This window comes from Amblyomma maculatum, chromosome 1 (genome assembly GCF_055883805.1).
Source record: "Amblyomma maculatum isolate TAMU_Amacu chromosome 1, ASM5588380v1, whole genome shotgun sequence".
In the NCBI taxonomy this organism is placed as follows: Eukaryota; Metazoa; Arthropoda; class Arachnida; order Ixodida; family Ixodidae; genus Amblyomma; species Amblyomma maculatum.
In genome coordinates, this window is record NC_139344.1 from 80,014,663 (window position 1) to 80,031,412 (window position 16,750).

Sequence of the window (16,750 nt, forward strand, 5' to 3'; positions counted from 1 at the left end):
ACGTGCTATGCTGACGGGGCGCGGTAGCGGTAGACCGTGGTAAGCGGCAGCGCTAAACTAAAAGTTTCTAGTGTGGCTATGCCTCCGCGTCGCGCGCGTGTCTAGTGTACTAACAATAAGAGAGAAATGCAAAGGCGGAGCTTCGAAGCATTCATCAATGATGGGCGTCGTCGCGAGGGCATGGAATTCGGATCCAATTCCGGAGCGAGCGATCCCGCCGGGTACCTTTTTGAACAAGCTGTATGTGTGTGTGTGTAAGGGGGGGGGGGGGGTCGCACGTTCTCTCCACAAGGCTATTGTGCTCGTTCAAAGTCAGTCCCTTCCTCGGTCGCTCGCGGCAACATAAAAGCTCGGGCTGGCTGTTTATGGTTTTCGGCTTCTTCGCGACTCCCATAGGATTTTCGAACCCTCGTATGGGCCGCAACGCGTCTTTCCCTGTGTCGAGCGCTGGCCTGTCGATGAGCGTTCTTCGATTCTTCTTTCCAATGGAAAGACTACGTCCGGAATGAGCGTTGCTCGCTCGGTCTTCTACATTCGCTTGCCATCAGTGGAAACAAGGCACAGTATTCAAAGTGCGGTCATGGAGAGGAACCCTTGCCTGGGATGTATTGATTCTGAGGTGACTGGAAAGCGCGACAGATGTAATATTCCGAATGAGGATTGCTCCAGTGAGCAACTGAGCTTGACGGACGTGTCATCGCTGACCGGTAGCAAGTACAATTTTCATGTGCGTAGCCGTAGAACCGCTGGAGGGGAGACGCGACAGGCACCGGCAAGAAGATAGCGGATGCTCGTGAAGATTCCTACCGGATTTGCTATATTTCGTTCCTGATGAAAATGACAAAGACATATGTGGTGTTTTTTGTGATGTGCTGCGCGCTCGACCGAGATCTTTCGTACTGTTTGTAAGCGCAGTGTCTCGCTTTGGCTTACAGAGGTTTCAGAGGCTTATTTTCTCGTCTTTGCAGCTGTCCCCCGCTGTACGTGGGCGAGTACTGCCAGCACCAGAATCCGTGCCACACGGGTCCAGGCTTCCGCTGCCAGAACGGCGGTACCTGCAACGTCGAGATGAGCGTCACCAACGGGCCCAAGTTCTCGTGTACCTGTCCGGTGGGCTACACGGCCACCATGTGCGAGATCAAGGTGCCCAACGCCTGCGATTCGCAGCCCTGCAACAACGGAGCAACCTGTCAGCTGCTCACGCTACAGAACTACACGTGCGTGTGCGCTAACGGATTCCGAGGTGAGTGCGCGCGGGTCCGAGTGAATTCCGTTTCAAGGACCGCTCGTTCACTTGCGTGCTTAGTCGTTCTGAGTGCATCTGTCTATGCAGGCAAGTACTGCGACCAAGTGGACCACTGCGCGTCGCAGCCGTGCCTAAACTACGGCAGCTGTCAGCCCAAGGAAGACTCGTACTCGTGCACATGCGCGCCGGGCTTCAGTGGAGCCTCGTGTGGAGTCGACGTGGACGAGTGCCAAGCAAGGCCCTGCATGCACGGAACGTGCCTCAACACCCAGGGTTCGTTCAGGTACGTCCACGTAAACCCGGCTCTTATTTGGGTGATATGTGCGAGCTCTCGAGGAAGCGTCGGCTGCAACGTGTGGTCCCCTCCTTGCAGCTGCTCATGTGAGGCCGGCTACACGGGCCAGCGTTGCGAGTCGCAGTACATCCCGTGCGAGCCCAGCCCGTGCATGAACGGGGGAACATGTCGGCCCATCGACTCGCTCCACTACCAGTGCTCCTGCCCTCCTGGTAAGGCTCGGTGCGCTTCTCTCCGTCGCGCGGGCACTGACGCCCCTGTTTGTCGCAGGCTTTACGGGCACCAACTGCGAAACGAACGTGGACGACTGCCCGGGCAACCTGTGCCAGAACGGCGCCACCTGCTTGGATGGCGTCAACTCGTACACGTGCCACTGTCCGCCCACGTACACGGGCCCCTACTGCACCAAAGACGTAGACGAGTGCGCGCTGCGGCCCAGTGTGTGTAAGAACGGCGCCACCTGCACCAACACGGTAGGCGGCTACTCGTGCATCTGCGTCAACGGCTGGACAGGAATCGACTGCTCGGAGAACATCGACGACTGCGCCGTGGCTGCGTGCTTCAACGGCGCCACGTGCCACGATCGGGTCGGCTCCTTCTACTGTCAGTGCGCACCGGGCAAGACGGGCCTGCTCTGTCACTTGGACGACGCGTGCGCCAGCAACCCATGCCACGCGGGCGCCATTTGCGACACGAGTCCCATCGACGGCACCTATCTCTGCTCCTGCCCCAACGGCTTCCAGGGCGTTGATTGCACCGAGGACGTGGACGAGTGTGCCCAGGGATTCCCCTGCGAGCACCAGGGCCTTTGCGTCAACACGCCCGGCTCGTTCCGCTGCAACTGCACCCGCGGCTTCGCGGGGCCCCGCTGCGAGGTGAACATCAACGAGTGCGACTCCAACCCCTGCCAGAACGAAGGCACCTGCTTGGACGAGCGCGGAGGCTTCCGCTGTGTCTGCATGCCTGGTACGTGGTCCGTTGCACACTTGGCTGTCGCTGAGCTTGCTTTCATGGAGGCGTCCACGAAAGGAAGCTCGTTAAGGCCGTTTACTGCTCATGTGAAAATGGAAGGAGACAATGGGTGCGCGCCTTTTGGCAGAAAATCTATTTGCTGCTGCTGGGAACTGTCATGCGAATCCGAACTGCTCCATGTTTGTTTTATGCCCACTGCTGCCACAGTAGCATCAGTTTGTTTAATGACTAATTGCCACTTGCTATTGCGAGAAGTTGAAATTCTGCGCCAATTGGGCAGTTTGTCCCTAGATGCAAAAGGTAGGCGTGACCACAACGTCCCGGCAGCGTGGGAAGTGGATCCGCCTGCGCATGAAGCGTAACGTGCCAATGCGTTTGCAAGCACTGTCGTTCATTACCGTGTTAAACGTTACTACAAGAAGCAATTAACGTGGCGTGCGGCTGGTCATCGCGACAGTTCTAACTAAACGAAAACGCGTCCCTTCGTAATTGAGGTACCATGAGGTCAGAACGATAAAAGTCGGCCACAGTGCTGGTCCGTAAAGGCGTGTGCCTATTTTATTATTTGGCTAAAGACATTCAGAGAGGACAGCAAGTAATCGCACAATTGGGTCTGATGTTTGCATAAATGCGAGACCCCGGAAGTTTGACTGCTGCCCTGACTTTGAGGCCGCTGGAAACCGCCGTTCTTGCGGCCGCCGTGGCCCTACGCGCCAACGTCTTGCCCCGGCGACCTTTTGTCAGTCAGGGCAGCCACGGAAGTTAATTCCGTCACAACAGCGAACACGACGCAGATGCGATAGTAGAGTAACGCTCCTACTTCAGGGAACGAACTTGCAGCTGAAAGACAAATTGTTCTGTTGAGGGTGTGTCGACAGTGCGCACGACACATGTCCTGTGCGGTGGAAGTTCGAACTTTAAAACACGTTTGCCAAAAGTTACTCTTCGCTTGCTGCAGAGAAAAATATCGGGAACGATATTTTAAACCGCTCCCATGCTCTTTTTTTCTTTTAGGGTGATTTTGCTAGCTTACAAGAACACAAGGGAAACGCCATTTGGTATCCGACTTTGCAAACAGTTAACATTAAAATGAGGACAGCACAGCAAAGTATAGAAAAACAGCGTTGAGAGACTACTTGAAGAGAGCAGTTAGAGAACAAACGCGATGTGAATGATACTTCTTAGTGTTACGTTTCTCCACCGACAAGTGGGACAGCTGACGCGGCCACCGCATAGCAACAGGCAGAACCGCGAGCGGATCGGCCATTTCGACGCCGTTCATCGGCCGCGCAACGCTTCCTCCCGCCGACAAGTCTCAGCGTGTTCCTGCCACGCGCCAAATGTGTGTGCGTGCGTGTGTGTGCAAAAGCTGGCCAAGCCTGGAGATCGAGGGAAAGTGCGTCGCCCTCTCCTGTCTGCAGAAGGTGGAGGAGATGAGGTCGGAACACCTGCGATTGAGTCATTCGTCGTGAACCAACATGTTTGGCTCTCCCTTTCCTGTGAGGGTTTACCCTTTCCCTGTGAACTGGAAAAACTATAAAAAGCAGCGGCCGACTCCGCTGAGAGAGACTACTTTGACGCGCCGTTGGCACGACGCTAGACACCAGCTGTGTGAGAGTGTCTGTAATCTCTCCGGGTCAGCTTCACTGCCCGTTTCTTCCTGATGTTACAGTAAAGGTTGTTTCGTTAAAAGACGCCTCGTCTTTGCTGGCACCTTTGATGCCGTCCGCCGTCCACGGAGCCGCCAGGCCAACGCTACCGAGGGGCGCGCGACCCAAACCTAACAACTGGTAGGCATCGGTGGGACGACCAAACAGTAACAATTGGTGGCAGCGGTGGGATACTCAGGCACACGGGACCCCAAACGTAACATTAGTTGAGACCAAGAAGGAGTGGGCATGCAGTGTAGAGAGCTCGCTGGTAACTGGTGGTCGCTAATAGTAACTGAGTGGATTCGAAATGGAAGGTAGTAGGGGGCGCCAGATATATGGAAGATTGGTTGGTTTGTGGGTTTCGAGAGACGCCGTAGCGGAGGGCTCCGGAAATTTTGACTACCTTTAACGTGCACTCACGTCGCATAGAACACGGACGCCTTGCGTTTCGCCTCCATCGATAGATATATGATAGAGGCCCTTTGTCCTGTACTGAATGTAGTCGTGTTGCGTTTTTGCTGCTGATTATTATTTTTATTATTATCTGAAGCCCAACTATTTACAAAAATGTGCAGGTGTTAACTGAAGAATGTGGAAAGGATACTCTGCCAGATGTCACTAAAATATTCCTCAATCACCCTCTCTCCGTGAGCGGTACGAAATCGGGACTAGTAGCTGCAGTCCAGTTAGAGCTCTACGCAGCCAGCAAATGAATTTAAAGCAAAGGGTTCGTACAGAAGAGGTAGTTTAGTGCGAGTTGATGTAATTGAGCTTTAAAAAAAAAGAGAGAAAAAAAAAAGATTCCAGTACTGAACAAATGTGCAAGTACGAGTCGCGCATGCGGTAAAAAAAAAAAAAAAAAATCGCTGACAGTCCAGCCGGTGTGGGTTCTCCCGCTCTTTTCCCAGAGTAATCTTCCCACGTCCAGAGCACGCGAAGAAATAATCGTTCGTTTCCCTACCGCGTCACTTCCTCTAGCGACAATGCTATTACAGCGCGCCGAAGCATGTACATACTCGATGAGCAAGAGAAACTTAGTGGTTAAAAAAAAATTAAGAGAAACACGACTGCAAAGGCCGTTCTCTCAAGTCGAGTGCGCACGGTGTGAAATAAACTCGGAGCATCGGGAGAACGAGATGCTTCGCTCAGCGCAGCAAGAGCTGGGAAGAACGAGAGGCGAGCGAGGAGATACGTGAGAAATGTACGGCCGAGGGCACCGCTCTTGGGAGTATACCGGAGTACGCTGGCACTCAACTTACGCGCCCCTGCACGCCCGCACAGTCCCAAGATCGTGCGCGCAGTCGTTAACGGAGCTGTAGTAGGCGTGCCGTCGTGGAAGAAGGCAGTTTCGCGACTGGCCAAAGGCGCCTCGCACGAACAGTAACAAGCAGTACTGTGTCATCTAAAGGCAAGGCACCGTCAGCGATGTTCCATTAGGGGAATTTTACGTTTCTTCAGGGAATTTTATGGCGAATTCTAACGTCGATGTGGGGAAAGTGTCTCTGTTTCACGAAACCAATTGAGTTGTTCCAGTGGACAATCTGGAGCCTTGATTGGACAGCGACGGTAGGTCCCCAGACTCTTTCTAGGAACCTTGCTCCTTCGCATCTCCTCCGCGGACTCGGAAAGCGCTCCGGATCGCCATTTGTACGCCCGGAATGGCGAACTACAAAAAAGAAAAAAAAAAAGAAAAAGGATACTAACAATAATATCAATTTTAATATGAATTTTCGGGCCGTAGTGAGGATATTTGCCGTTCTGGCATGGAACATCACGACAATGTGCGGGTGGTTGTGATGTTCGAAGGCATGGCGTTTGTGCCGGATTGCCACTGCTAGGTCAGTTTAATAATGGCATATTCCGGACGAGGTTCCGGAGCAGCTCGAACCCACGAAGGAGCAGTATGACTAGGGAGTGTAGGGAACGTACCGTCGCGGTCTTATGACAAGTCAGTACCTAAATACAAATCTCCCTTCTTGGTTTCGCGAAGCGGGAAAAGGTCAGAGTACGCCATAAGGTCTTCAGCCATGTGCGCGCTACGTAAAACTCGCGGAAAGCAGCGCGTCGTCACTGATTGCTTGAACCTCTGAATGTAGTTCTTGCTGCTGCAGTCTGGATTTGCGCGTTGGCAGTGGCTCAGAACGAGGATTGATTGAAATGTAACGCATACCTACTTCCGTCAAGTTTCGTTAGATTGTAGGTCTTCTTTTGTTCTGCGGTGAAGGGTATGCGCCTGCGCTCGCGCAAGTTAATTTCTGACAAATCAGTGGTTGACAGACGCGTTAGCTCGAGTGCGTTCGCGTACGATGTTTGCAAATAATAATAAAAACACAATATACATGTAATCGGGGAAAGAGATGGAGAGTGCGTGTGTATGTGTGAGGGGGGGGGGGGGGGTGCGGCTGCTTCCTCAAGACGGGAAGCCGAAGAAAGCGGACGCAATCGTGAGTCGGCAGAAAGCGAGGAGGGAGCCGATCGGGCGGCTCTTTCGCGGCGCCTCTCAAAAGGCGCACCTGGTCGCCGAGGGGGAGGCCCCGCGGGCATGGGAAAAAGACGAGGGACTACTCCTCCTCGCCGGTCGGCCTTTCATTCCCGCCCTATCCGACCGGAAGTGCCGGCAGCCGCCTTCTTCGGCCGGCGCAGATGTCTTCTCGCTACGGGGACCCGCGCTACAGTGCAGATGTTTTCGCACTCCATCGTAATTCATGACCGGGGGCCTACCTCGCACTAGTACTCGACCGAAGTGATGCATATTTGTGTAGGCGACAATTTCGATGCGTTGGTCGAGGCCATAGGCGCCAGAATTCAGGCACCGTTTCCTCGTGCAGAGGTTTCGGAAAAGCTCGAGATTATTGCGCGCGAACACTGCTGCAATTGAAGCAGAAATAATAACGTGCTGCTAACGCCGCTTACCGAAGCTAAGACGTGGCAGACGGGAGATGCATGGTGGAATGGTTTTCTAGGTTCCTAGTGTTAGCATATGAAAACTGAATCCTATATTAAGCGGCCAGCGCAAAGTAAATAGCCAACATTCGTGTGTACTCCTTGCTGACAGAGGTCGCACTGCGCTGCCTGGCGGATGCAAGACAGTCAGTGTGCATTTTCATCTTGCCAGCATTAAAAGACTCACGATAATGTGCTGGCACTTTATCGCAAGTTCTCAACTCGATTTTTATTACTTATGTAGTCAAGTTTCCGCAGCCTCAACTAGACGGCGTGGAGTAAAAAGGCGCACCAGGGAAAACCCGTAATCGAAATTAGTGTTGGTGTCGCTCGCGCATCGTGATGAGTTGGGCGTTCTCGCCTACATTCAGGGTGTGGGTAATGAAAAAAAAAAAGAAATACCGGCGCGATTTTTTGTCACTAGTGGACAAGGCTCTCGGCAAGAGATCACGTTTTCCTATTGATGTTAGCTGCTGCTTAACCGCGCAACTGAAGACTCATCAGTGAAACCTGAAATCGAGATGAATGCCGTATGCTGTGTATATATACGTACACGCCACCGCACAAGCATCGTGATGAGCTGGGCGTTGTCGCCTGTGTTCTCAGTGCGGATGATCCCGCTGCTTGCCGCGAAAGCTTTTTCATTCGTGTGCTAGGCTGTCGACTGAAGACCTTCTACTGAATTGATTTTTTCGCCTGCTGTACGCCGCACTCCCGTTCGGCCTACTTTAGCCGCCAAGAAAAGTGAACGTTCCAACAAGAGCACGGCAGCCAGTAAAAATGTTGCGTGCCAAGACCAGCTACTCAATACCGCCGCAGTAGAAAAATCGCACGCGCGAGATGCCCAAGAAAGAGGCACGGAACTGGTTTTTCGTTTTTCGACGGCCGCGGTGCGGTGGTCGCTTGGCGCCGTCCTACCTGAGGCCGTCCTCTCCCTTTTCTGCTGCTGGAAGCACGGCACTCTCCACCGCTTCCTCGGTCGTGTTGCGCGGCGGCTGTGTGAAAAAGAAGAGGACGAGGGCGCGTTTTGTGATCACGTGGGGAAGCGAGGGAAAAACAGACGAGGAAGAGAGTTCGGCGCAACGCTGAAGATGGATGCGGCGGCAGTGCCTCCGAGCAGCGGCAGCAACTGGGCTGCGGCGTTCCCAGCCCCCAAGTGGGGCTGAGCGAGCAAGGCCCGCCGGGGGGAGACCACTCCCATGACCCTTGGCGGTGGCTGCCGTGTCTGCTCCTCTCCGAGAGGGGAGAGGGTGCAGCTCTGAGAGAAAAGAAGCGCAAAACAAACAAGTCCGGCTCGATAATTTCCCGATTGAGGTGGATTAGAGCGCGCCGACCAACGTGTACCAACTGCGGCGGTAGAGGCCCGCGTGGAGCAGGCGCAGTGGGGCTGCAGGGAGGGCAGCGGAGGTATCGAGCAAACGAGTGGGCACCACCATGCCTCCCAGGAGCGAGTGAGAAAGTCGCGCGCAAGACAAGGAGGAAAGGGCCTCGGTTGCCTGCAAGGCGTTTTCGTGAGAATGGAGATGATGTTGATACGGGCACTCGCGTACGCGACCCGGCGTGAGACGCGCAGTTCAGCTTACGTCCACTGTAAAAACATAGGGACCGGGAACGCTGCTGGACCACGTTTTAACGCCGGCGCTCATTTCCTGTTTTCCCATGGTGGACACTTCATTCATAACACGATCGCCGCATATCCTGCGTGCTGCAATTTGTTTCACGTACGAAGAGCAGATGCATGCAATGGCTGACCAAAGGGACTATTCAAACATAGAGACGATGAGATTCTTTCATCACAATATAAACTCATCAATAAACAATTTCATCTAGGTTGCAATAATATGGGAGTTAATTACTGCGAAACTCATGTTCCAGTAATCACTATTGTTGAATATTAAGTCCCAAGTAACCGCCACACAGGAAGTAGCTTGCTGTTAAACCTTTCCTGGCCACCAAATCATGTGCTCAAAAATTTCAATACCTCTGGCTTGTTTGGTATGGTCAAATTACAAAAAGTGGCTTCGTTTACTGCTCAGCGTAGTAATATGTTAGCAACTGCTGTTTATTAAAGTCGCATCCTGCTATAGTTCCTCTCTACTGCATTGCTATACTCAGTTTAACAAGCTGTCTGCAGCGAAAAAAACTAAGTGCGACTTAGACAAATAGAATGAAGGATGCACTTCTATGCGCCTATTGACCACAGTGCAAGGAAGTGTAAGAATGCAACCATGTTATGCGCACCATCACTGATTAACAACCCAGGTTGCCCTTTGCCTTTCATAGTGCTGCAAACAGCTTGTGAAAGGGAGTTATAAGTCTAAACATGGGTAATTGAAAGGTAAAAATATAAGCAGCAAACATTACTTAGTACAAGCCAGGAAAAGTTTTAAGTCTGTTCTACCATGACTTTTCTGCGATAATGGTATTTAATTGATTCTAACCCCCAAAAAAGTTTTAAAAATTTGAGGTAAACAAAGTACGAACTTTGGAAGTGCATATGGTGTTCTCAATTTATTTATTTGTGGCAATGCTTTTTACCTTTGTCTGCAGGCTACCGAGGAGTGCACTGTGAAGTGGACATTGATGAATGCTTGCCCAACCCATGCCTAAATGGAGGCATATGCAATGATCGCATCAATGGATTCCAATGTCTTTGCCCTGTTGGATTCTCAGGCAAAAAATGTGAAACCAATGAAGATGACTGTTCTTCATTTCCATGTCGTAATGGAGGATCTTGCCATGATGGAATTGCTAGCTACACCTGCCACTGCCCACCAGGTCTGTTAGCCACTTTGCAAAGTACATTTCACTTTTAGTAGTAAGTAATTCACTGCTTTGTACTTGGTTTTAAAACATGCAGTAAAATGTTTATGATTGCTTGTTTGGCTTAGTAACTCCTGGCATTCAGCAGTAACACTTTATGGTTCGATTATTGTGCACCACATAAGTAGCCCTGAATCCTGTATCAATAAAAAAAGATTGGTCACCAGGTTTGCTAGCCATGCATAAATAACAGTGTAAATTGCCTCTGTTCTTATATTTTTTATTAATTCTGAGTGGCATTAATATCAGAAGCGTGAGTTACGGTGTAGTGTCTGTATTGCCAGAACCAAAGGTTTAGCTCCTTCTGAGATGCTACTAATATATATAAGTGAGCAACGCTGATAGAAAAAAAGACCACCAGTATATGCCTTTGTCTGTTTGAACTTTCTTGAAACTCTTGTTAATACGTCTGATACTAAAACAATGCAACAGACTGGCATACTTCAGTTGGCTTGTGCTGAAATAGAAATCCACAAGCAATACTGTGACACTGTTTTGAGCCTGTTTTCAAATTTGGGCAAATAAGACTTCTTAAGATGGGTGGATGGGCAGCATTTTTTATACGAAGTTTTGCTGAGGAAGTGAGTTCAAAAGTATTAGCCTTTCATTAAATTAAGTTATAGTATACACCTCTACAAGAACTGTTATAGTTATGTAATATAAATTTAAGATGTTGCATTAGATGCATAATTCATGAACGAATGTGAAACATGGGCAGATTTAAACATTACTGACGTTTTTATTTAGCAAATGGAAAGGTGGACCATTATTTGTGAGCTTGGAGAAATGTTGAAGATGATGGGTGAAGAAATGTGAACATTAAGCAAAGCATTTATTTAGGCTGTATGCTTAACAGCTATGTGAGGGCTTGGATCCTCCTGCTGGCTAATCTGTTGATAAGTTAATCAACAAATGGAGAGCAGATTCCTTGCAATGAATTCACATGCAAAACGTGATGCAGTACTGCAGACAGGAAAGCAACTGAGAGAAGTATGCTGTTTTGAACATTGGAAGAATGTAATAATATGGGGTACATCATTATATCTTGAGTAAGTGTAGAGTGAAGAGCGGCATAACAATTTGAATGTAACAGTTTGACTCAGTATTTGACCTTTCAATGTGCAGGTTTTACTGGAAACACTTGCGAGACAAATATGGATGATTGCCAGTCCTCACCATGCCACCATGGAACATGCATAGATGGGACAAATGCCTTTACATGCAACTGCCACCCTGGGTACACGGGCCTCCTCTGCCAGAACCAGATCAATGAGTGTTTGAGCAGCCCATGCCAACATGGTGGCACATGCGAAGACCTTATCAATGGCTACCAGTGTCGTTGTCGTCGTGGTACATCTGGCCCAGACTGCCAGTTCAATGTCAACGAATGCTTCTCAAATCCATGCCGGAATAATGCTGCTTGTGTGGATGGTATTGACTCCTACACTTGCGAGTGTCTTCCCGGATACACAGGTGCGCATAACAAATGGGCAGTATTGCTGGGCTTTATGAATTTTGGCCATGACTTTAAACTCATATAGACACTTTGCATAAGAATACTATTGATGTGGGTAAAATAACAAAAGGAATATGCGTAAGGAGTTCCAATATATTGACTAGTATAATATGCAGGTATATTTGTAAAGAATAATTCACACTTTATTTAGTTTTCTCTCGCCGGGATTGTGCAGCATGCCATACCAAAGCAAAGAAGTTCATGACTATAATAGACTTCTCTTTGCTTTCAGGTATTCATTGTGAAACCGACATCAATGAATGTGCCAGCAACCCTTGTGCTAATGGAGGTGTTTGCATTGACATGGTCAACGGCTTCAAATGTGACTGTCCCCGTGGTTACTACGATGCCCGCTGCCTGTCTGATGTGAATGAGTGTGCCAGCAATCCATGCCAGCACGGTGGCACCTGCGAAGATGAAGTGAACCATTTTGTTTGCCACTGCCCTCCTGGCTATGGTGGTCATCGCTGTGAGCAAGACATAGATGAATGCCAGTCCAACCCATGCCAGCATGGTGGGAGCTGCCGTGATGCACTAAACGCCTACTCGTGTGCCTGCATTGAGGGTTATGCTGGGCGTAACTGTGAAACCAACCTGGATGACTGCAGTCCTAATCCTTGTCTTAATGGTGGGAGTTGCATAGATTTAGTAGGCACATTTCGTTGTGTTTGTGAAGTGCCTTTCACTGGGCCCACCTGTGACGTTGAATTGGACCCCTGTTCCCCAAACAAATGTCGAAATGGTGCACAGTGCTCACCTTCTTCGAACTACTTAGATTTTGCCTGCTCTTGCAAGCTTGGGTTTACTGGCAGGCTATGTGATGAGGACATCGACGAGTGTGCTGTGTCATCACCGTGCCGCAACGAAGCTACGTGCATCAACACAAATGGCTCCTATGAATGTGCTTGCACCAAAGGGTATGAGGGCCGGGACTGCCTCATCAACACTGATGATTGTGCATCCTGTAAGTACAATTTTGGTGTACTCTTTTAGTAGAGTATATAATATAGGTATAATATAGGTTGTGTTGATGCAAATGAGTTCCACTGTCAGCCCTAAGCATGGCCTGAGACAACTTCCAAGGCATTGCATTTGAGCTTGTCTGACCAGTTAATTTTAATCATTGCTTCCTGTACTTCCAACAGATCCATGCCAGAATGGAGGCACTTGTCTAGATGGAATAGGAGAATACACCTGCCTGTGCGTGGATGGCTTTGGTGGAGAGCACTGTTCTATTGACATCGACGAGTGTGCCAGCAACCCCTGCCTCAATGGGGCTACATGCAATGACTATGTCAACAGTTATGCTTGTGCATGCCTTCCTGGCTTCAGCGGCACAAACTGCCAGACAAATGATGAAGACTGTACTTCAAGGTAAGCTCTCTTGAGATTTTTCTCTACACAGGAAAACAAATGCTACAACCCTAGCATATTTTCAGCTTCTAACAAGTGTGCTTGATGCACGAATGAAGGGTGTGTCTAATCCGCACGATGTACTTAACTCTCACTTGATCTACTTCATGATGCCATGATTTAGGTGCCCTATTTCATATGTACTCATGCCACTTAAATATATGTTGCTGTGTGTATCAACTGTTTCAAGGGTTTGGCTCTTGCTGCCCTCACAGATGGCTTACTGAAGGAATTAAGATCAGTAAAGTATTAGAGAAAGTAACAATTCAATGTTTGGTCTTGTTTGTTAAAAACATACAAATCCTTGCCTTCATACGGCTGAAAGGGGTGCATATAATTAAAGTATAATTTTTATCACTATGGTTTTTGCACACCACAGAATTAGGAGGCAAGGCCTTTCTTACTTTCCTCTTTAATTCGAAAACATTTTAAAGCCATGATGAAAGTGCCACGTTTTCAGTGTAGTATTTTAAATTTCAAAATTATGAAAGAATTGTAAAGCTTCAAAAATATGCTAATTGGAAATGTTAATTGTAAATGCTAATTGTAGACACTAATTATCAACTATGTAGTAATTCTAGTACTAAATTTAAACCTGTATAGAAATATGAATGAACTCAAGGCTGCTAAAGCCTCAGAACTAATGATATCATAATATGTCTATATTTCTGGTAGTAACTGTGATTTCTAGAAGTAACGCTTCAAAAATATGCCTTTTAAATGTAGCTGCTAATTAATAGGTAGAAATTTTGTTTCATATCAGCTATAGCTAGCCACTTCATAGAAGATCTAGTGATTTAAACCTTCATAGGAATTCGAATTAACTCAAAGCTGCTGTAGCTTCGGAACTAATGCTAGTATAATATGTTCATATACCTTTGCTTTCCTTGTGCAGCTCCTGCATGAATGGTGGAACATGTGTGGACGGTGTGAACAACTATACCTGCCAATGCAGTCCTGGCTACACAGGCTCCAACTGCCAGTACCACATCAATGAATGTGATTCCCAGCCCTGTGCCCATGGGGCCACTTGTGTCAATCATATTGGCTATCATACCTGCCATTGTCCCTTCGGCTACACAGGTCCTCGTTGTGAGGTGAGCTGCAAGTACATTCATTTTGTTCAGCTTTGGATTTCAGGCTCAGCGTGTAATTCTGAGCTTCAAACTTTTCACTCCCGGTCTTCCGCTACCAGAAACTATCCTTGGTGGTGCGATTTTGACGTACGTAAAGGGATGCACACTAATGTCTCACTGACATCAATGCAGTGTTAACAGGTGCCACCTGCTGCTCTGCTAGATGAGGCAGTCACGCAATTATATATTCTGGCAGCAGTTATCTATTCACCTTACTACCAAAACTTGAAAGTGCTGTCATGGCCATTCATGGACAAGAATGTTGTAGATGGCTAATGTGAAGACTGCACAAGGTAGTGGACTGAGATGTAGAGCTTCATTTGTGGTCTCCAGCTTGACTGGATCAGCCACAGTTCTTGCTCTCAGATATATTGCATGCAATAATTGAGCCAGAGTACCAGAACTTCTTGTGCAAATTTGATAGTTGTATTATTTATGCACTTGGCTGAGCTTGCTGTTTCTTAAAGTATTGATATGCTCTTTCTTTTTAACTTGTAATAGCATTCACACCAGATAGACATGTGACTAAGCACATTTCTGTTCGTTATAGTATTTGCAGTTTCACTGCATTACGCTTAATGCTTTCTTACAGACTCTTGTTGATTGGTGTGCCACAACACCATGTCTGAATGGAGCCACTTGCAAGCAGTCAAACAATACGTACCGGTGTCTTTGCAAACCTGGTTGGACTGGGTTACTCTGTGATGTTTCCATGGTTTCATGCGAGGATGCCGCACTGCAAAAAGGTTAGCTACATCTAGCAGTATAACTGTGATTACAGAACACACCATAGAAAACCTTGCATCATACTGTTTTTTCTGCCTTCCGATAGTTCAAATCTGCGACCTGTGCAAACCATGTTCATATTTCTATGCAGGCGTCAAGGTAGCAGACTTGTGCCAACATGGTGGTGTTTGTGAAGACATTGGAAACAGTCACCGCTGCCTCTGTCCTGAAGGCTATGAAGGCAGCTATTGCCAGCGTGAAGTCAATGAATGCCTCAGCAATCCTTGCCAGAATGGAGCAACCTGCCATAACCTGATTGGCCAGTATACATGCGACTGTCCAGAAGGGTTCCAGGGACTCAACTGTGAATACAACATCAATGACTGTGACCCTAATCCATGCCTTAATGGAGGCACCTGCCATGATCTTGTGAACAAGTTTGCTTGCTCTTGTCGTCATGGGACCGTGGGCATCTTATGTGAACACAATGTCAATGAATGCTTTGAGGGTGCCTGCCATCACGGAGGAACTTGCCTTGATCGAGTGAATGGTTATGAATGTGAGTGTAGGCCAGGATATGTTGGACCCCGTTGTGAAGGAGATGTTAACGAGTGTCTTTCGAAGCCATGTGACCCCGTAGGCACTCTGGACTGTGTTCAGCTAATTGACGACTACCGTTGCGATTGTCGTCCGGGTCATGCTGGCAGGCACTGTGAGCATAAAGTGGACCCCTGTTCATCAAACCCATGCTTGAATGGTGGTGTCTGTCATCCTGGACCTCGTGGGCCTATGTGCATCTGCCAAGAGGGCTTCCGGGGTGAGACCTGCGCCAACCAGAGCTGTGGGGAAAAGTGGCCATGCCGCAATGGCGGTCAGTGCCGGGGCCACTCTTGTGTCTGCCCCCATAGGACGACTGGCAGCCTGTGTGAAATAATTGAAGAGGAACTCAGCAAGAGTGCTTGCACACTGGGCCCTTGCCGAAATGGTGGAGTCTGCAGGGAACTTCCAGGTGGACGAATAGAATGTGACTGCCCTGCCAGGTGGAAAGGTCCGCGCTGTGAAGAGTATGATGCCAGCTTCAGAGGAAGTTTGGCACCCCCTGTTGAAGGAATTTACGACCTGTTCCTGAAATCTCTAGAAGAGGAAAAGAAACAGTGTGCCATGCGTCGGTGTGAGAAGAAAGCAGGAAATCGTTATTGCGATGAAGAATGTAACACATACGCTTGTGACTTTGATGGTGGAGACTGTTCTCTAGGTAATTCCAAGTTGCATGAATTACCTACTGCAGTAGCAAAACAACAAGAATCCTTTTCTCACATTTCAACTGCGTATCTACAGCAGCACTGACATGTAAATTTTTATTATTCTCTACAGGTATCAATCCGTGGATGAACTGCACTGCTGCCATCAAATGTTGGGATGTCTTTAGGGATGGTAAATGCAACATGGAATGCAACAACATTGACTGCCTCTTTGATGGCTTTGACTGTCAAAAAGACCTTCAGCCTTGCAAGTAAGTGTTGCTTTTTGCAAGAAGCTTTACTAAGAGCAGAATTTCCTGTAGCAGTTTGTGAAGGTGCTGATGTGAACATTACGAAGTTGCATGTAACTGACACTTATATTTCTTTTTCTCTTTACAGTGAACACTATGACACTTATTGCATGAGGAACTATGGGAATGGCTACTGTGACCAAGGCTGCAACAATGAAGAGTGCAACTGGGATGGCTTAGACTGTGAGATGGACCCACCCTACCTTGCTGAAGGCTCTATTGTGATCATGCTCTCCATAGAGCCAGAGGTTTGTTCCTTTGTATTGTGTTAGACTTCAAGGTATAATAACAGTGTAAAAGCACAAAAAGATAAAACTGAAAGAGATGTGTTCCAGCTACGAAAACTTCTAATGCTACCTTTTATGTGCAATACCTTACACTGGAGTACATGAGGTTAACTGTTGGGGAAAACACAATGTCAGCTGCAGTGGTTGGCCAGGTCAGTGTTAGAGTTACCAGGTAAAATATACAGGCCA

General features: G+C 48.4%; 1 protein-coding gene across 1 annotated transcript in view; it reads left to right on the forward strand.

Annotated features, from left to right (window-relative positions):
• Nucleotides 1-16,750, forward strand: part of N (neurogenic locus Notch protein) — a 75,387-nt gene that overhangs the window by 49,163 nt on the left and 9,474 nt on the right. The window contains exons 3-15 of the mRNA XM_084588423.1: nucleotides 969-1,243; nucleotides 1,334-1,529; nucleotides 1,620-1,753; nucleotides 1,812-2,507; nucleotides 9,659-9,886; nucleotides 11,057-11,404; nucleotides 11,680-12,411; nucleotides 12,593-12,821; nucleotides 13,756-13,957; nucleotides 14,589-14,742; nucleotides 14,874-15,977; nucleotides 16,097-16,235; nucleotides 16,363-16,522. Coding sequence (XP_084444549.1) covers nucleotides 969-1,243; nucleotides 1,334-1,529; nucleotides 1,620-1,753; nucleotides 1,812-2,507; nucleotides 9,659-9,886; nucleotides 11,057-11,404; nucleotides 11,680-12,411; nucleotides 12,593-12,821; nucleotides 13,756-13,957; nucleotides 14,589-14,742; nucleotides 14,874-15,977; nucleotides 16,097-16,235; nucleotides 16,363-16,522 — 4,597 coding nt within the window. The remainder of the gene's footprint in view (nucleotides 1-968; nucleotides 1,244-1,333; nucleotides 1,530-1,619; nucleotides 1,754-1,811; nucleotides 2,508-9,658; nucleotides 9,887-11,056; nucleotides 11,405-11,679; nucleotides 12,412-12,592; nucleotides 12,822-13,755; nucleotides 13,958-14,588; nucleotides 14,743-14,873; nucleotides 15,978-16,096; nucleotides 16,236-16,362; nucleotides 16,523-16,750) is intronic.